The sequence below is a fragment of the Geotrypetes seraphini genome, chromosome 6, assembly GCF_902459505.1.
Source record: "Geotrypetes seraphini chromosome 6, aGeoSer1.1, whole genome shotgun sequence".
In the NCBI taxonomy this organism is placed as follows: domain Eukaryota; kingdom Metazoa; phylum Chordata; class Amphibia; order Gymnophiona; family Dermophiidae; genus Geotrypetes; species Geotrypetes seraphini.
The window spans coordinates 45125601-45145871 of record NC_047089.1 but is presented as its reverse complement, the minus strand read 5'-3'; the positions used below and the strand labels follow the sequence as shown (position 1 = coordinate 45145871).

Genomic DNA, 20271 nt, shown 5'->3' with positions numbered 1-20271 from the left:
CATTCTTTCTCAAAAGGAAGAATTAGGCAGGCAGGAAGACATAGCAAGGTCTGTCAAACACTAAACTTGCAATCGCCATGTTGACGTTTGCGTGGCGATTGCAAGTTTAGTGTTTGACAGACCTTGCTATGTCTTCCTGCCCGCCTAATTCTTCCTTTTGAGAAAGAACGCTTTGAAACACGGCCTGTGTTAAGGAGGAGAAATAGAGATAATGAGAAGAAAAAGTGGTAGACGACCTTGTTCATGCAGCAAACATTGCACCAAGGTCAGCGCAGCAACATCCCCTCAGCTCAGCATCTACTCCCCAGTTCCCCTCGCACCTACCTTACCCAATTGAGTCAGCTGCGCCTCACTGAAAAGTCTTGAGAAGTCTGCGCTGAGACCTTCCTTTAGCCAGCTTAGGACATGATGAAGAGGTTGGATGATATAAAGATAATTTGGCTTCAACAGTGCCTGTAAATCCCATAACAACACATTAAAGCAGTGTCTCTCAAACTTTCTTGAGCTGAGGCACACTAAAAGGTAGTGGCCACAGCTTGAGGCACCCAGAAGTGTGCAGACGTTGCCGTGATGACATCACGCATATGCGTGACATCATAATGTCAATGTCCATGCATGTGCAGAGGCCTTCCAGATGGGTCCTGAGACGCCAGTAGGGGGTGCCAGCAGGGAAGAGGGCCAGAGAGAAGGAGAGGCACTGGTGCCAGCCAATTGCCTACAGCAGTGTTTCTCAATTACTTCAAGCTAAGTACCCCCTAAGTCTAACAAATATTAACTGAGTACCCCAACCACAGACCTCCCAAGCTCTGCCCCAGATCCCATCCCCTTTACTAATTGTAATGCAATTTTTTCCATTCATTTTTCATATACACACAGTATACATAGCAGATATAAATTCTCAAAACTGACACATTTCAATCACTATATTGAAAATAAAATCATTACTCTACTGGCGATACTTTGCAGGCTGCTGTAATTAGCTTTAAAGATGAGACCAGGAGGCCAGGAGGGAAGCCGGAGGACGCTAGAGAGAAGGGGGAAACATGCAGGCCTTCGGCAAATCAGGTAGCGCTGAAGCTGTACTGCATAGGGAAGTCAGCTGGCAGGCGCCTCTCTTCTTCCTCAGTGTGCCGTGGCACACTTGGAATCTTAGGAGGCACACAGTTTGTAATATACTGCATTAAAGAATGACCCAAATAAAAAACCACCACATTTATAAATGCCAAAAATAAAACTCAACGTGCAAGGAAAACATTTGAACAAATCAACTCCTCTTAAAAGCTTTGATTTCACTTTCCTGCTTAAAGAACCTCAGAATTGGCTTACATTTGAAAAAACGATTTGGTTCTTTGTCTTGCTGGGGGAATGATGTTGTCTTTCCTGCGGCAAAAGTAATTTTGTTGAGAGTGGATGCACCACCGCACGTTACTATATCTCTGTCTATGGATACCATGCATTATTGTTTAATACTATGTCATCCTACAGCTAGTAGTGTTCATGCTACTTTTCAACTTGACTAACAACTGTTAAATTTGTATTTTAGGAATTACATATGGGTTCTGTTTTATTTTAGTTGAATGCGATGGCTAACAGAGCAGCTGGGAAAGGCTATGAGAATGAGGACAACTATTGTAACATTAGATTTCAGTTTGTTGGTATTGAAAATATTCATGTGATGAGGAGCAGTCTACAGAAACTGCTGGAAGGTACAGAACTGTGTTACAAATTCTTTCTTGGGCAATGATGTTTATGGGAGTTATTTTATAACTGCCTGTTTGGATTTAAATAATGTACATACTTTTTACTCTGTAGACTTTGCTGCATTTTCAGAGTGAAAGTATGTATTTATTTATTTATTCATTCATTCAGTTTTCTATACTGTTCTCCCAGGGGCGCTCAGAACAGTTTACATGAATTTATTCAGGTACTCAAACATAATTCCCTGACTGTCCTGATGGGCACACAGTCTGTCTAATGTACCTGGAGCAATGAGAGAGCAGGTGACCTGCTCAGGGTCACAAGGAGCAGTGTGGGCCTGCACGCACAGCCTCAGGGTGCCTAGACTGTAGCTCCAATCACGGTGCTGCATTCTCGGGCATAGTATGGTATAAAGTGTGAACATTTTGCTATATTTTTCTACAATAAAATTGAGCATTTGAGGCATACCTCAGTGTTCTGTACTGTCTGCTATGCTTTTAAAACTATATTTTACTCCCGTATGTAAGTTATTAGTCAGTTGTAAAGTTCCTTTTAGGATATATTAGATAGATTGGAAAAATGCTTGAGAACCTGAATACATGTAAACCGTTCTGAGCTCCCCTGGGTATAGAAAATTGAATAAATAAATAAATATATGCAGACAAAATCCAGTTCCTTATGCCAGCCAAACCCAAGTGATACTTTATTAAAGTTTGTTAAATGTTTGACTGACATAGAGGATTAGATGAATGAGAATTGCTTGGCTGTAAACTTGGATAAGACAGAAGAGATGATCCTAGGTAAATACAGAAATTTGGAACATCTACAAGTAGTTCAATTGGGTGCTCATGAAGTTAAATGTATTGCTTGGGGAGTTATGTTGGATTGGATATTTAACAGTGAAAGACAAGACCATGGGATACATGATTTAGAGAATTGTATTTTGAGTTACAATTTTTTTAAGGTGCCTCACATCCCCACCCCCAAGAATACCCCACCCCCAGAATACAAAAAAAATTGCTCCCCCAGCATGAAATAACCAAACTGCTTCAGCTGACAAAAATAAAAACCCAGTTGTGTAGAACTCTCTCAGCCCAAAATGACCTCCCCCCCTAAAAACCCCACAACCTACAAATGTAAGCAAAAGCCTACATTACAAGAAAATGTAGGACCTTATTCACAACCTTAGTCAAACCAACCCCACCCCCTCCATCCACAATGCAAGAAGAAAGACAAAACAAAATATATTCCTTGCACAAAACATAAAGTTCAAATAATACAGCAAGTCACACAGCCATGTATTAATTCAGGCATGCATGCAATTTTCTATACTGTTCTCCCAGGCTATATAACTGAAACTGGATTTCAAGTCCACCTTTGCAAACAGTAAAAGTACACCCCGACAAATAAGGATGCCACTTCAAAGGAGAGAAACAGCAGTTTCAAATTCAACAATCAGCAGGTATCAAGATGTATTGACATTAACAGAGAAATCAAAGTTAAGTGAATCCCAGCAGAAGGGAAACACTATGACTTCAGCACTTTATCTGGGACTCGTTTCCACTGTTAAAGTTTAGTGTGAGTAGCTGGAACCACCACCAATGTAAATGAGGAATGAACATCCTCCAACTCCTGTAGGGCTTGCCAAGCCTCAGAGATGGTTTTCACTCAGTGAGTCTTGTCCGCAAATACAAAAGACAAGGCAAAGGGGAAGCTCCAGTGGTATGAAATCTTTTCCTTTTGTAAAATCTCCAACACCAGTTTAAAATCCTTTCGCTTAAGCAAAGTAAACACAGAAAGATCTTGGAACACCAGGACTGGAGCATCCTGATAAAGTGCCCTTTTGTCGAGCTTGCTAATGGATGTTTACCTTCACAGCATACTAGGCAAACTGCACCACAGTTTAGTGTAGTGTGCCTCAGGTATTCTGTGGAATCTCAGATTTTTCTGCTTCCCCCTATTCTCCAAATCATCAAGTTTAAGCATTACGTATATCTTTCTATTGTGTACAAAGAGGTCCTGTCTGAGTGCACAGTATTTCTCAGCCAACAGACACAAGAGAAGCTCACATTCCAACTTCGTTTCCCCCCCAGTGAGAGGTTGTAAACTGAAAAAACATCATGAACATCTTCTCTCGCACCAAGCAGCATCATGGGGTAAAGACCTAGAACAATTGCTTTCGCCCACTACTTATGAGGAATTTAGGAAACGTCTGAAAACACACCTGTTCCTAAAGTATCTAGACAACTGATCCTCTCTTCTCTCTCCCCTCTATAGCGATTAATTTGTTCTATTGATCACTCTCTCCTCAAAAATGGATTTCCTGTCCTATTAACCCTCTTTATCCCAGGACAAGCAGGCAGCATATTCTTAACGCATGGGTGACGTCACCCACGGAGCCCCGGTACGGACCTTTTTAATTAGAAAGTTCTAGTTGGCCGCACCGCGCATGCGCGAGTGCCTTCCCGCCCGACGGAGGAGAGCGTGGTCCCCAGTTTCTTCGTTTCCGCGGAGCGAAGAAGACGCATGTGTTTTCAACGGCCGTTGAAAAACTACTTTTTGCCTTCCCGCTCGCGTATTTTCTCACTTTTTTCCTTTTTTCTTATCGGATTCCCTTTATTTTTGTTTTCAAAAAAAAAAACTCGTCGAGTTTTCTTTATTTTTTCAGGCCGGCCCCGGCGGGGCCTGTTGCCACCATACAGGCCTCCGGATTCAATTTTGTGGAGGCCGTGTTTCCCTTCATGCCCCCTCAACCGGGTTTTAAGAAGTGCCAGCGGTGTGCACGCCCGATCTCCCTCACCGACCCACACAATTGGTGCCTCCAGTGCTTGGGTCCAGAGCATCGGGCTGACACCTGCACCCGCTGTGCTACGCTTAAAAAGCGTACTTTGAAAAATCGGCAGATCCAGCAAAATATTTTGTTTGGTACCGGATCTGCCATGGAACCGGCTGCGACGTCGACGGCACCACAAAAGTCGGCACCGACGACATCAACACCACCGGACCCTTCCTCGGGGTCGTTGGGCCCAGGTAAGCCGGCTAAGAAGCCTCCCTCTTCCCTTGAGCGCCCTCCGGCCACAGTTGCGACACCGGCCCTCCCGGCGCCGCACCGGCCCCGCAAACGCTCCGCTCCGATCTCGGTGAGTGCCTCATCATCGGCCTCCTCATCGCCGGAGCGTAGAGCGGCACCTATGGTACCGAAGAAGAAAAAAGCGGTACCGGTGCCTCCCCTGGACGACCGCATCGCGGCCATACTCCAAACACAGTTACAGGAGCAGCTGCAACAACAGCTCCAACAACTGTTGCCGGCGTTGCTGGCACCGCACCTTCCGGTACAGGACCGGTCCGAGCCTCACACTGTCCCATCGGTGTCGACCCCCTCGGTACCGATTAATACTTCCATGCCGGTGCTCTTGGCAGAAACACCTACAGTACGTACCCGTGATGCTGCCGATCCTGTCCGGTCCCAGGAACGACATCGGTCTTCCTCACCCGGTACCGCCTCGGTGCGCTCAGGCAAATCTCTTTCAAAGACCCGCCATGCCGAGCCCTCCACACCGATGTCCAAACGTACGCACCCCGACATTAGGGACCCAGATTTGTGGGAAGACTCCCCTCACGGTACCGAGGAGGACGCTTCATCAACCGATGAAGAACCCTCCATGACCGACACCGTCTCCAAACCAGAGCAATCCTCTTTCTCCAAATTCCTTAGGGAGATGTCAGCAGCTCTTTCCATTCCCTTGGAGTCCGACTCTAAAAAGTCTCAGGCTTTCCTCGATGCCCTAGACTTTGAGCAACCTCCCAAAGAATTTTTGAAGTTGCCCGTCCACGACATCTTACGGGAAACTTTCTATAAAAACTGGGAAGCTCCCCTCACGGTTCCTGGAGCCCCTCGTAAATTGGATAGCTTGTACCGGGTTATTCCAATCCCAGGGTTTGATAAACCTCAATTGCCCCATGAGTCCCTCCTGGTGGAATCTACTTTGAAAAAATCTCAGGGTTCCAGTGTATATGCCTCCACCCCTCCTGGCAGAGAGGGAAAAACCATGGATAAATTTGGTAAGCGCCTTTTCCAAAATGCCATGTTAGCCAATAGAGCCAACAACTACACCTTCCATTTCTCCTTCTACATGAAGCATCTGGTGCAACAGCTCTCCTCTTTACAGAAATACCTTCCTGAACGTAAGGTCCCTCTTTTCCAGCAACATATTTCCAGCCTCCTCCAACTCAGGAAATTCATGGTTCGCTCCATCTACGACTCATTTGAGCTCACCTCTCGCGCATCTGCCCTGGCGGTGGCCATGCGACGTTTAGCATGGCTGAGAGTCTCTGACCTGGACATTAACCACCAGGACCGCCTGGCTAACGCACCTTGTCTGGGTGATGAACTCTTCGGAGAGTCCCTGGACTCAACAACCCAGAAACTCTCAGCACATGAGACCAGGTGGGACATTCTGATTAAACCTAAAAAGAAGACTCCACCTGCTCGCACCTACAGACAGCAGTCCTCAACAATGACAGCTACCGTATTTACTCGAATATAAGTCGAGACCCCCATTTCCCCCCCAAAAGGAAGAAAAAAATGGTTGACTTAAATATAACAAAAATATCCAAAAAATCAAGAAAAGGATGCCCAAAATAAATCACAAAAAATTGCACCCTCCAAAATACAGGACAAAAAAGTCACCTTTCTTTACAAAAAGGGAGAAAAGACCTCAGTGTCTAATAGGGGCTCTTTAAGCTTCCCATATAGACAGGCTAGTTTTAAACAGAATTTAATCCTAGCAGACACATCCTTGGTCAGAAAAACTCCCAATTAGTAAGTGAACCTCTATTCTAATTTTCTAATAGTTTTATATATTTTCTTATAATTTTATATATTTTTTTAAACTTTTTTCTTCAAACAATTTTTTGACAATTGTTGTTTGAAGAAAAGTTTAAAAAAATATATAAAATTATAAGAAAATATATAAAACTATTAGAAAATTAGAATAGAGGTTCACTTACTAATTGGGAGTTTTTCTGACCAAGGATGTGTCTGCTAGGATTAAATTCTGTTTAAAACTAGCCTGTCTATATGGGAAGCTTAAAGAGCTCCTATTAGACACTGAGGTCTTTTCTCCCTTTTTGTAAAGAAAGGTGACTTTTTTGTCCTGTATTTTGGAGGGTGCAATTTTTTGTGACTTAAATATAAGACAGGCAGCTTAATATTCAAGTGCCCTGCCAGGATCTGCACCCAGCACCCCCTCCCTCCCCTGTCAGGCTCTGCACCCAGCCCCTCCCTGCCAGGTTCTGCACACAGCCCTCTTTCCTCCCTCCATCCATATATCCCTTCTTCCATCCATCCATCCCTCCCTCCCAGGCTCTCCACCCTGTCCCCCCCCTGCCCCTGGAATCCCTGATGGTTCAGAGGTGTAGCGGGCAGTAGTAAGCTTTCGGCGTTCCTGCCCACTGCTAAACCAGTCAGTCGCTACCTGCCTCGAGTTCCAGCCTCCAACTACTGAGCTGTACTGAGCAGGAGTGTGCTTCAGCATTGCTGGTTGGCTTTAAGACTTCACTAGCAGAATATTATATATACCCTCAATCATACGAGTATTTCAGACTCCTGAATCGGGCCCATTTTAGGACCGAAACACGGTCGTGTCGAGTCTTGATATATAATAAAAGTGATTGGACACCAGAGTCTCCTTTGCTGTTTGCCTACTACTTTCTGAGTTTTTGAGAAGTAGGTATCTCCTGTTTTCCTGGGACCTTCTTTCCCATAACATGGACTGATGATTACCTGTTCCCTTGTCTCCAGGAAAATTGAACAATTGAATTGAAGATCCCCTCCACAGAGTGGAATGATAGCTATAATACCTATATCTATAGCCATTTTATAGAGGATTAATATTCAAGTATGATCAATATATTAAGATATAGTCAAGTGAAGCCTCTTCAGAGTTTGTTTGTTGTTGTTGTGGTTTTTTTAAATAATATTTTTATTGAGAATGGCAAACGGCTTATACAAAAATGTACAACGAGTGGGTTGCTGCTTGTTTGCCTGTGGTTTGGCGTGTCCTACCAGTTTGCAAAAGTTATGGCAGATGGCCCTGTTTCGTCTTACCCTAGTGAGACAGAGTTTTATTTCAACAAAAAATATTTAACCAGGCAGTCAAATTTTAAAAGTTGGGTTAGAAGAAATATGTTTTTTTATAAAGGAGAATATTTTCGTAGCATGACACTCTCTTGTGATGTGGTGAGGTTAGAGCAGGTTGTACAGATGAGGTACTATATTAGCAAGAGACTTAGGGCTCCTTTTACAAAGGTGCGTTAAAGCCTTAACGTGCGGAATAGCGCGCGCTAAATTGCGGTAATTTTTCAGTTAGCGCGCGCTAATCTTGTGCGTGCACTAAAAACGCTAGCATACCTTAGTAAAAGGAGCCCTTAGTGGTTTATTTGAAGAAAGGCAGGTCATAGGGACCGTCTGTTATGTGTTTGTGTACAATGCTGAGTATGTCTAGTAGTGCCATAGAAATGATATAAATAGTAGCAGGTTTATGAAAGTAAAATCATATCACTTGATGTCTAGTCTTCATTTTTCTCTTTTTTTTGCAGACAGGGTTGGCTGCTAAAATCACATGAATTGAAGCTAATACATTTGTATCTTTCTGCTCCAGTTTGTGGAACGAGAGCTTTGTCTGTGAACGAGTTCTTATCAGGTTTGGAGAGTTCCGGATGGCTTCGCCACATCAAAGCTGTGCTGGATGCTGCCATCTGCTTAGCTAAAGTAAGTCCACATTGAGTTTTCGCCAATTCGGTAAGTGGGATAAGGGAGAAGCAGAATGCTCATAATCTGCATCTATACATCAAGACATTGCCTTCTGCAAATTTCTCAGCCAATGTCTTTTTTATCTTATTTAGGTTGCATAATTATACCAAGGAATAAGGAATATAGCAAGTTTGAAAATGCATAATTGTTGTGTGGTACAGTGGAATATTATATAGAGTAACTACATACAGCACATACCATAAGATAAGTTAAATGTCATTATGTTGTTGTTAATCACTGTTAAATGGTTTATGGAGAAGATAGTAGGAGTTAAACCTTGTGTCTAGGCAATCAAAAGAGCAGTCAAATTCTTGTCTTGTAAATTGTGATTTCTGACTAGTTGTGTTTTACACAGGCAATATCTGTTGAAAAGGCAAGTGTGCTGGTACACTGCTCTGATGGTTGGGATCGAACCTCCCAAGTTTGTTCCCTTGGCTCTTTGCTGTTGGATCCTTTTTATAGGACCATAGAGGGATTCTTGGTGAGTTTTTAGCATCTAGACTTACCGATGCTTTTCATTTGGATAACGAGATCTTTGTCTGCTTTTCAGGAATAATTCTAGAGAGAGCTATTTATCTTACCGGTAGTTGTTTTATAATTCCTGCAGCATTATGGGGTAAAGACCTGGAACAATTACTTATGCTTGCTAATACCTATGGGGAATTCAGGAGACACCTAAAAACATATCTGTTCCTGAAGTACTTAGGCAGTTGATTTGTACAATCTTTTCCACAATAACTGATCTCTAGAGCCTCTATTCACTAATTTTAACCTGCCAGTTCTACTCAATTTGTAGCATTTTTAATCATTGTTAACCGCATAGAACTTCACGGTTTATTTTTATTATTATTATTAACTCAAAATTCCATACATTGCAAAGGCCTGAACGATATCCAAATTTCTTTACCCTGCAAATTATTATATAGCTGCTTATAAGTAGAAATGACTAATGGATGTGTATTTGCACAATCTGCAAAGGAAAACAGGATTTAGAGAATGGTAATCAATGGAGTCTATTTGAATGAAGGACAAATAATAATAATAATAATAATAACTTTATTTTTGTATACCGCAATACCACAAAACAGTTCAGAGTGGTTTACAGGAGAAGAGACTGTACATATACAGCGAAGTTACAGAGTATCAGAAGACAGTTCAGAGTAGTTTACAGGAGATAAGAACTGTATTTATGCAAAGAAGGTACAGAGAATTAGTTATCAAGTGTATGGTATCAAATGATTAGGGTGCTAGGGCCCATCTTTTTCATTATCTTTAAAAGTAACATTGGTGAAGGATTAGAAAGCAAAATGAGGCTTAGGTGGCAAGATCTATGAGAGGCAATGTAAAAGGTCTCTAGTTCAGTCCTTGAGTTGCATATTCAATTTTTGTCACCCTATATCACTGAAGGTTTTGGTAGGAATCCTGATAACACAGTGCCCTATCAAGGAGTTACCTCAAAGACCAGGCCAGGCTCAAAGGGTGGTCCTTGAAAGCAAGGAGTAGCCTAATGGTTAGTGCAGTGGACTAAAATCCTGAGGGACCTGGGTTTGATTCCCACTGCAGCTCCTTGTGACCCTGGGCAAGTCACTTAACTCTTCATTGCCCCAGATACAGAGAAAACAAACCTGAGATTGTGAGTCCAGTAGGGACAGAGAAAGTTCTTGTATATAATGTGTACAACACTGTACATCTAGTAGTGCTATAGAAATGGTTAGTAGTAGTAAAGGGTTATGAAATAGAGAAAAACATTACCAAGTTCTTGGGAATAAAAACTGATGGTACTAGATCCCAGCTGTGATTCCACTTCAACTGAAGGAAGCAGTTGTGCCCCCCCAAAATGTGAAAGTGTATCTGTCTGTAAGTGGTATAAAAATGTAGACATGTTGGGGGAGAGTTAAATTTAAAAGTGATTATTTAAATATTTGAAAAATAGTGATGATAAATTTGTTGTAAAAATACAAAACAGTGATTTTAGAATGTCAGAAGCTTGAGACCCATATATATTTTAGAGGTGAAGAGCTAGCAGTCAGCAAGCAATAAGAAATATGGGGGAGATTTGATAATGTCAAAATGGCCAGTTAGCATGATAGAACTGCAGGAGAAAGCTAATAGCTTACTTACATAGATAGAGAACATTCTGTGAAGATGAGGTGAAGTAACAATCATATGTCATCTTTGTTTAATACTGATGGACTCTCTTATCAAGAACTTTCAAATAAATTCTTAAAGTTCCTTTTGGGTATGCACAGTACATACTTCATACCTCAGTTCATTTTTTCTTAAGCTAACATAACATAACATAACATCGTACTTATAAACTGCATTATCCCAGGACAAGCAGGCAGCTATTCTTGACTGATGGGTGACGGCACCGACGGAGCCCCGGTACGGACAATTTTAGAGTGATTGCACTCTAAGAACTTTTTAGAAAGTTCTAGCTCGGCCGCACCGCGCACGCGCGAGTGCCTTCCCGCCCGACAGAGGCGCGCGGTCCCTCAGTTAGTTTCTTAGTTTCTTAGTTTCCGCGGAGCTAAGAAGACGCGTTTTCAACGGCTGTTGAAATTTTTTCCTAACTTGCCTTCCCGCTCGCGTAAACGTTTGGCTTAATTTGCCTTTTTTCTTTCTTTTATTTTGTAAAAAAAAAAAAATCTTTCATTTTTTTCTTCAATTTCGGTTTTCCCCGGCGGGGCCTTCTGCCACCATCGAAGCCTCGGCCTTCGATTTGGCGGAAGCCGTTTTTCCTTTCATGCCCCCTCAACCGGGTTTTAAAAAGTGCCAGCGGTGTGCTAGGCCTATATCTCTCACGGACCCACACAACTGGTGTTTACAGTGTTTGGGTCCTGAGCATCAGGCCTCTTCTTGCACCCGCTGTGCTACTTTGAAAAAACGAACTTTAAAAAATCGCTTAATTCAACAGCGATTGTTGTTCGGTGCCGAGATGTCCGACCCCGTTCCTTCGACTCCGGCTTCGGCACCGATTCAGTCGGCACCCTCGTCTTCGACGCCGCGTGATTCCACACCGGCATCCCAACAGTCAGGTAAGCCGGCTAAGAAGCCTTCCCCGCTGGAACGTCTTCCGGCCTCGAGTGCAGTGAGCCCAATCCTGCCGCCGGTTCGACGCCAGCGGAAGCGCTCCGCCCCTATAGAGGTGAGTCCCTCGACATCGGGCTCCTCATCTCCGGGGCGTCGAGCGGCACCGCAGGTACCGCAGAAGAAAAAAGCGGTACCGGTGCCATCCCTCGATGACCGCATTACGGCCATCCTTCAGGTGCAGCTGAAGGAGCAATTAGAACGACTCCTTCCTGCTATCATGACACCGAACCTTCCGGTGCCAGTTCGCACCGAGCCATCGGTACCGGTTGTTGAACAACCTGTATCGGTACCGATTGTGGAACCCGTATTATCCACTTCCACTGTTTCGGTACCGCTTCACCTAACCTCATCGGTATCGATGCCAGTCCTTGCACCGGAGCCGAGAGCTCACCATCAATCGGTGCAGACTTCGGCACCGGTGCGTCCGATAACTTCTCCGGACACGGTATCGATGAGGTCGGGTAAGTCGATGCGCAAAACCCGACACATGCAAACGTCGACACCTGAGTCTCGGGACCATTCTTCCCATGTAAGGGACCCTGATCTGTGGGGAGACTCAGAGGAACCCTTTCTTTCTGAAGGAGAATGTTCCTCAGAGGAGGAGGATTCGGCTGTCCCTGACCCATCCTCCAAACAGGCCACTTCCTCTTTCTCTAGTTTTTTGAAAGAGATGTGTGAGTCCTTGTCCATTCCTTTGGAGGCTGAATCCAAAAAGTCTAAAGCTTTTTTGGATGCCCTTGATTTTGATCAGCCTCCAAAGGAATTTTTGAAACTTCCCCTTCATGACATTCTGAGGGAAACTTTCTATAAGAATTTAGAGACTCCTTTAACTGTCCCAGGGGCCCCACGTAAACTGGATTCTCTATATAAGGTAATTCCCATTCCTGGGTTCGACAAACCTCAACTACCACATGAATCCTTATTTGTCGAATCCACCCTTAAAAAGACTTCAGGAGCCAGTGTATATGCATCTGTCCCTCCTGGCAGAGAAGGAAGGGCCATGGATAAATTTGGTAAGAGGCTCTACCAAAATGCTATGTTAGCTAATAGGGCTAGTAATTATGCTTTTCATTTTTCTTTTTATTTAAAGCATCTCCTTACCACCATGGCTTCCTTCGAGAAATATCTTCCTTCACGAAAGCATTCCGCTTTTCACGCATGCTTGTCGTCTCTTCTCCAATTGCGTAAGTTTATGGTGAGATCCATATATGACACTTTTGAACTTACATCCAGAGCGACAGCAATGTCAGTAGCTATGCTTCGTTTGGCCTGGCTTCGGGTATCCGAGCTTGATGTTAACCATCAAGATCGGTTAGCCAATGCCCCATGTCTAGGGGATGAGCTCTTTGGGGATTCCATGGACTCAACCACACAAAAGCTCTCTGCTCATGAGACGCGCTGGGATACCCTGCTCAAGAATAAAAAGAAGCCTCCTCCGCCAAGACCATACAGGCAGCAATCGGCCTACCAACGCCGTTTCACAGCCCGTCCATTGCCTACCACTGCTCAACAACCTAGGCGTCAGAGGCAACAGCAACGTCAGCCTCCCAGACAACAGCAACAGCAACAAGCTGTAAAACAACCTCCTCAGCAAAAGTCACAGCCCTTTTGACTTCATTCTCCGCAGTATAGCCAGTATCCCTATTCCTGCTCTCCTGCCTCAACCAATAGGAGGTCGACTTTCTCTGTTCCTCAGCCGGTGGGAAGTAATCACTTCGGACCAATGGGTCCTCAACATCATCCGCCACGGCTACTCTCTCAACTTTCAGACTCTCCCACCTCAAAGCCTGCCAAAAGAGTCTGCTTTGAACAGTCCTCAATCAGCCCTCCTTATTCAGGAGGTCCAATCCCTCCTCCTTCTGAACGCTATAGAGGAAGTTCCTCTAGATCAAAAGGGGCAGGGATTCTACTCCCGCTACTTTCTAGTTCCCAAAAAGACAGGAGATCTCAGACCCATCCTGGATCTTCGCGATCTCAACATTCATCTGGTAAAAGAAAAATTCAAGATGCTTTCTTTAGCCATCCTTTATCCCCTTCTAAATCAAAACGACTGGCTATGCTCCCTCGATCTCAAAGAGGCTTACACTCACATACCGATCAATGTAACCTCAAGACCATATCTCCGATTCATGATCAATCATTGTCATTACCAGTACAAGGTGCTGCCCTTCGGTCTTGCCTCATCTCCAAGGGTATTCACCAAATGTCTCATTGTGGTGGCGGCTTTTCTACGCTCTCACCACCTGCATGTTTTTCCTTACCTGGACGATTGGTTGATCAAAGACACTTCTGCCCAAGCGGTCCTTCTGGCCACCAACCAAACCATCCAGTTTCTACAACTTCTGGGATTCGAGATCAATCTACCCAAATCCCATATCATTCCCACTCAGAGACTTCAATTCATTGAAGCGATCCTAGATACACTCCTCATGAGAGCTTTCCTGCCATCCAATCGTCTTCAGACCCTTCAGTCTCTATGTCACCAGGTACTTCCTCTGCCGTCCATCTCAGCAAGGCAAATGATGGTGCTCTTGGGACACATGGCATCCACAGTTCATGTCACACCTCATGCCCGTCTTCACCTGCGCACTCCTCAATGGACCCTTGCGACCCAGTGGTCCCAAGCGTCGGACCCTTGCTCACGACACATATCTGTGACATCATCTCTTCGTCAGTCTCTGCAATGGTGGTTGGTATCCTCAAATCTATCCAGAGGTCTTCTGTTCCATCAGCCTCCTCATCAACTAGTCATCACCACCGACGCCTCTCTGTATGCATGGGGAGCTCACTTGAACGAGTTCCAGACTCAAGGTCTTTGGTCAGCCCAGGAGAGGAAACATCAAATCAATTTCCTAGAACTCAGAGCGATGTTTTACGCCCTCAAGGCCTTCCAACACCTTCTCTTTCCTCAGGTCCTTCTGTTGTGCACAGACAATCAGGTTGCGATGTACTACATCAACAAACAGGGTGGGACAGGCTCTCGCCTTTTATGCCAGGAAGCCCAGAAGATCTGGACTTGGGCCATAGATCATCATCTCTTCCTGAAAGCTATATACATTCAAGGGAAACAGAATTCCTTAGCGGACAAACTCAGCAGAATTCTCCAACCTCACGAGTGGACACTCGATCCCGTAACTCTGCACTCTATCTTCAGTCAATGGGGCACTCCTCAGATAGACCTCTTTGCAGCTCCTCACAATCATCAGCTGCCCCTATTCTGCTCCAGACTTTACTCTCCACACCGTCTAACAGCAGATGCTTTTCTCCTCGACTGGTCGAATCTGTTCCTGTACGCCTTCCCTCCTCTGCCTCTCATGTTGAGAACCTTGTTCAAGCTCAAGAGGGACCGAGCCACCATGATTCTGATTGCTCCGAGGTGGCCCAGGCAACATTGGTTCTCCCTTCTACTTCAACTCAGTTCCAGGGAACCTTTTCTTCTTCCTCTGTTTCCTTCTCTGCTTACGCAACAGCAGGGAACCCTTCTGCATCCCAACCTCCAGTCTCTACACCTGATGGCTTGGTATCTCTCGGGCTGAACTCGACTGATACTCTTTTATCTCAGCCCGTTCGTTCCATTCTGAATGCCTCCAGGAAACCAGCCACTCTACAATGTTACCATCAAAAGTGGACGAGGTTTTCTTCCTGGTGTCTTCTTCATCATCTTGATCCCACTTCCCTAGCGGTGGAGACGTTGTTGGATTATCTTCTTTCTTTGTCTGATTCTGGCCTGAAGTCCTCTTCCATCAGGGTCCACCTCAGTGCCATTGCAGCTTTTCATGAGCCAGTCCATGGAAAACTTCTTTCAGCTCATCCCCTGGTATCCAGGTTCATGCGTGGGCTTTTCAATGTGAAACCACCTCTTAAAGCCCCTCCGGTTATCTGGGATCTCAATGTGGTTCTTTCAGCTTTAATGAAGCCTCCATTTGAACCTTTAGCTACTTCTCCTTTCAAATTTCTCACTTGGAAGGTACTTTTCCTTATTGCTCTTACCTCTGCCAGGAGAGTCAGTGAGCTTCATGCACTGGTTGCAGATCCACCTTTTACGGTCTTTCATCATGACAAGGTGGTTCTGCGTACACATCCAAAGTTTCTCCCCAAGGTTGTCTCGGAATTTCATCTCAACCAATCCATTGTTCTACCGGTTTTCTTTCCAAAACCTCATTCTCATTCTGGGGAACAAGCTCTGCATACTTTGGATTGTAAAAGGGCTCTTGCTTACTATCTGCAGCGTACGAAACCCCACAGATCAGTTCCCCAACTTTTTCTGTCCTTTGATCCGAACAAATTGGGACGTCCTGTTTCTAAACGCACGTTGTCTAATTGGCTAGCAGCGTGCATTTCTTTCTGTTATGCTCAGACCGGACTGACACTGGAAGGTTCTGTCACGGCCCATAGAGTCAGAGCAATGGCAGCATCTGTAGCTTTCCTCCGTTCCACTCCTATTGAGGAAATCTGCAAAGCTGCTACTTGGTCCTCAGTTCACACTTTTACATCTCATTATTGTCTGGATGCATTCTCCAGAAGGGATGGTCACTTCGGCCAATCTGTATTACAAAATTTGTTTTCTTAATGGCCAACCTTCCCTCCATCCCTCTTTTTGTTAGCTTAGAGGTCACCCATCAGTCAAGAATAGCTGCCTGCTTGTCCTGGGATAAAGCACAGTTACTTACCGTAACAGGTGTTATCCAGGGACAGCAGGCAGATATTCTTGCGTCCCACCCTCCTCCCCGGGTTGGCTTCTTAGCTGGCTTATACTAACTGAGGGACCGCGCGCCTCTGTCGGGCGGGAAGGCACTCGCGCGTGCGCGGTGCGGCCGAGCTAGAACTTTCTAAAAAGTTCTTAGAGTGCAATCACTCTAAAATTGTCCGTACCGGGGCTCCGTCGGTGCCGTCACCCATCAGTCAAGAATATCTGCCTGCTGTCCCTGGATAACACCTGTTACGGTAAGTAACTGTGCTTAACTGTAAGTTCAATGCGGTGGTAGCTTCATGTGCAGTAAGTATTTCCCTCTCCCCAGAGGGCTTACAGTCTAAATTTTGTACCTGAGCCAATGTAAGGTGAAGTGACTTACCCAATGTGAAAATGAACATCATTGGGAAAATGAGATTTGATCTCTAGCTTGCCTGGTTCCTATCCTTCTGCTGTAATCACTAGGGCTGCTTCTCTGCTTCTTGTTTTCATTTCTGTAGGCAAGTTCCTATTTAACATAATGCACGAAAAATCCACCATGCACACTTTCTGTCAAGGTGGTGAATATGATATATGCATTTTTTTTTTCAATTGAAACCAACTGCAAAGACTAGGGCACCCTTGATGAAGTTTCAGGGAAATACTTTTAAAACCAATAGGAGGAAATTTTTTTCCACTCAATGAATAGTTAAGCTCTGGAACGCATTGCCAGAGGTTGTGGTAAGAGCGGATAGCGCAGCTGGTTTTAAGAAAGGTTTGGACAAGTTCCTGGAGGAAAAGTCCATAGCCTATTATTGAGAAAGACACGGGAGAAGCCACTGCTTGCCCTGTATTGGTAGCATGGAATATTGTTACTCCTTGGGTTTTGGCCAGGTACTAGTGACCTGGATTGGCCACCGTGAGAATGGGCTACCGGGCTTGATGGACCATTGGTCTGACCTAGTAAGGCTATTCTTATGCAATCCTTTCAATACCAGATTACCTACTCTCCCTATTTAGTGTCACAATAATCAGCTGCAACTTCTTGCCAGGCTGTGAGGTATATCTTCCATGTTTCTTACCCATGTTTTCCTACTGATGGGATGTAACAATGTGAATCTGTTAGGAATGCTAAGATCATATTTTAAAAAGCTCAAGAGTCCAGAGCAGTGTGTAATAGTTATATGATGCTGTTAGAAAACCTATTCCTTTTTTAAATATTATTTAATTTTTCAAACAACCGTAACAATGCAATTTTATTCTAAACATTGAGAAGATGAGAGGGATCACTTGTGGTCTGGACTTCTGTTCACTTATGCTCAGAAAATAGATATTGAACATCAACTTCTAGTGTAACAGGAATATCAGTTTTGACCAACAAGGTATTTACCCTCCTTTACTGCAAAGTCTGTAGAGAGCCTAATTTACATATTCTGTTCCTCCTCCTCTTACTCTGGGCTGTGCTAGATTTCCTCAATTTTACTCTCTACAGCAAAGTTGTAAGAGCTGCTCTGTTCTGCTCGTATTTTTTTTCTCTATTGTTGGGGGTTTTCTGCCATAATTGAGGCTTTTTAGTACTGCAGAGGATCTCAGCTCCCTGAGACATCAATGGCTGCAAGAAGATGCAGACTCTCAGGACAAAGTCTGAGCCTGCAAGCACATGCTTTGCATGATTCCTGTGTGGCTGACCTGCATTAACAGTCCGGAGGCTCAGAGACCGTTCTCTTGGGAGCAGGCTCACCCCAGGTTTCGTCCGCAGTAGGCTTGAGCGTAGGCTGTGTGACTTCCCTAGCGGTTTTGTACCAGGAGCGGGGTCGACTACATTCCTTCCCTCACAATATCGTGTGAGCTCCAGTGGGGATTTGAGAGTCCGGTCTCATGGGGAGACTGAATGGCAATCTGAAGAAACAAGCCAGTTTCCCTTTGTCAGGCTTTTCTGAGGCAGAAATCTTCTTATACCTCTGACTAGAGGTTCTCTTTGAGCAGCTCCCAGCAACCAGCATGGCACAGTGAGTAAGGTTGTTTGTTATAGCCTATGGGAAAATTTTTTTTGGGGGGGTCATTAAAAGTTAATTTTAAAGGTTTCTGACAATAGGGACAGGGTCACCCACCTCCACAAACCCCTTCCCTGAATTTTTAGTGTTTAATTTTTGCCTTGATGGGCCATTTTAAGTGCTAAAATCGCTATTGTTGTGGCCATCTTGAATTTCCCAATTTGATTTTAAAAGCCTCTATCTGCTTCAAAACCCCTCATTTTTTATTCAAAGATGGTCTCTTCAGGTGAAGATCCTTCAGATTCATGCCAGATTTGCAGCAGATGCCTGTCCAAGGGAGGTCATTTTTCTATGTGTGGTGCGGCACATGAAGGGGAGCGGGAGCTCTGGCCTTCACCTCTGCTCATGCTACTGGGGGATTGGAGCCCATATGGAACATTTCCTGGGCCAGAAATTTCATCTGGAGCCAAAAAATGAAGAGTTTGTGTCCCCTGGTGAAGTGCATCCGCATGCCGGTGGACAAACCCCATAAGGAACCACAGGAGGTCCTGCCCAGGCAACCTGAGCAGTGCTTTGTTCCCAAATTCATACATATGATGAATGAAACTTTTTTAAGATACAGAAGCAGGCCTGGCCCCTCGGGGAGTTTCAACGAGAGTGGCGTCTGGGCTTCTTCCCATGAAAGGCACGGGGTCCCCTAGTCAGTCATGCTCAAGTGTTGGAGACCCAGGCAATGCAGGATTTGGACAAAGATGGTTCAGAGTTCATGCCTCTGCTTTCTCAGTTAGGGTCCTCCTTGCTTGGAGATTCAGTATCTCAGCTTGGTGGGCTAGACCAGGATCAGATGGCAGCCCTGGACCTCGAAGAGGATTCATTGGATGTGCAGGCTGTTACAGCCACCCGCTTTGCAGGGAATCATTACAGGATTTCTCCAGGAATTAAAGGTGGAGCTATCCCAGATCTCTGCTATGCAGTGCTTACTCATGAGCAGCACAAAGGCACAGGTGACATGCTTTCTCTTACAACCAAACATTACCAGGATGCTAACTGAGCTCTGGGAGGCCCCTGAGGGTAGCCAAGTCTATGACAAAGCTCTACCCAATGGATGCTGAGTTCCAGCAGCTCTTTAATACACCAAAGATGGATTACTTAGTTGTGCAAGTTACTAAACATACCTCCCTTCCCACTGAAAGTGGAATGGTTCTGAAGGATTCCCAGGACTGCAGACTGGACTTTGTCATTAAGAGACAATTTGAGGCTGAATTGGGAGAACATAAAAGTGGGTAATGTTGGAACAGGTCCCGGGGGATAGGATGCTGTTGAAACATCTGCTTTGGGTCTCTGGACCCTCTCGCTCTTGGATCCAAAGTATTGCTAATCCCTTTGTGCAACATCTAGCCATGGTGTGGAACCAAGCTCGAGCTCAGTTGGGCAACGGAGCATTGGTATCCTCCTTGGCTCAGACACAATTTGAGCCCCTATTTCAAGTTGGGAGCGATAATCGGGTTTTCTGTCGCTGGGCCCGGAGAGGCTTGAGGGTCTTTAGGGATATGTTGGGAACTTCTGGGATCTTATCTTTTGCCATGCTCCAGGAGAAATTTGATTTGCCAGACTGGGACTATTTGGCCTATTTCCAGATAAGGCATTTCATGGAGGCTCAGGGTTGGGGACGGCCGTTGAGTATTGAGCGGGAGTCTTTTGAGAATCTGTGGTTGCTGCTCTGACAGGTGCCCCGGCCTCTATCTGTGTTGTATCAGTATTGGAAAGGTCACTCACCTATTCAATTTTCCTTTCAGAAGCAATGGGAGCGGGACTTAGAATTCTCCCTCACCGCTAAACATTGGGATGTTATTTGTGGGGAGGTATCCCGGGCTTGTACTTTGGTTCAGGAGAACGCTTATAAAGTACTTACTAGGTGGTACTATACCCCTGAACGGTTGCACAAAATGTTTCCTGGAGTGTCGGACCAATGTTGGCGATGTGGAGCACATGAGGGATCTTTT

General features: G+C 44.8%; 1 protein-coding gene across 2 annotated transcripts in view; it reads left to right on the top strand.

Moving 5' to 3' along the window:
* The window catches only part of MTMR6 (myotubularin related protein 6), a 71266-nt gene that overhangs the window by 27111 nt on the left and 23884 nt on the right, over positions 1-20271 (top strand). For both annotated transcript variants that reach the window (XM_033949313.1, XM_033949312.1), the window contains exons 8-10: positions 1574-1706; positions 8361-8470; positions 8868-8993. In XM_033949313.1, coding sequence (XP_033805204.1) covers positions 1574-1706; positions 8361-8470; positions 8868-8993 — 369 coding nt within the window. The remainder of the gene's footprint in view (positions 1-1573; positions 1707-8360; positions 8471-8867; positions 8994-20271) is intronic.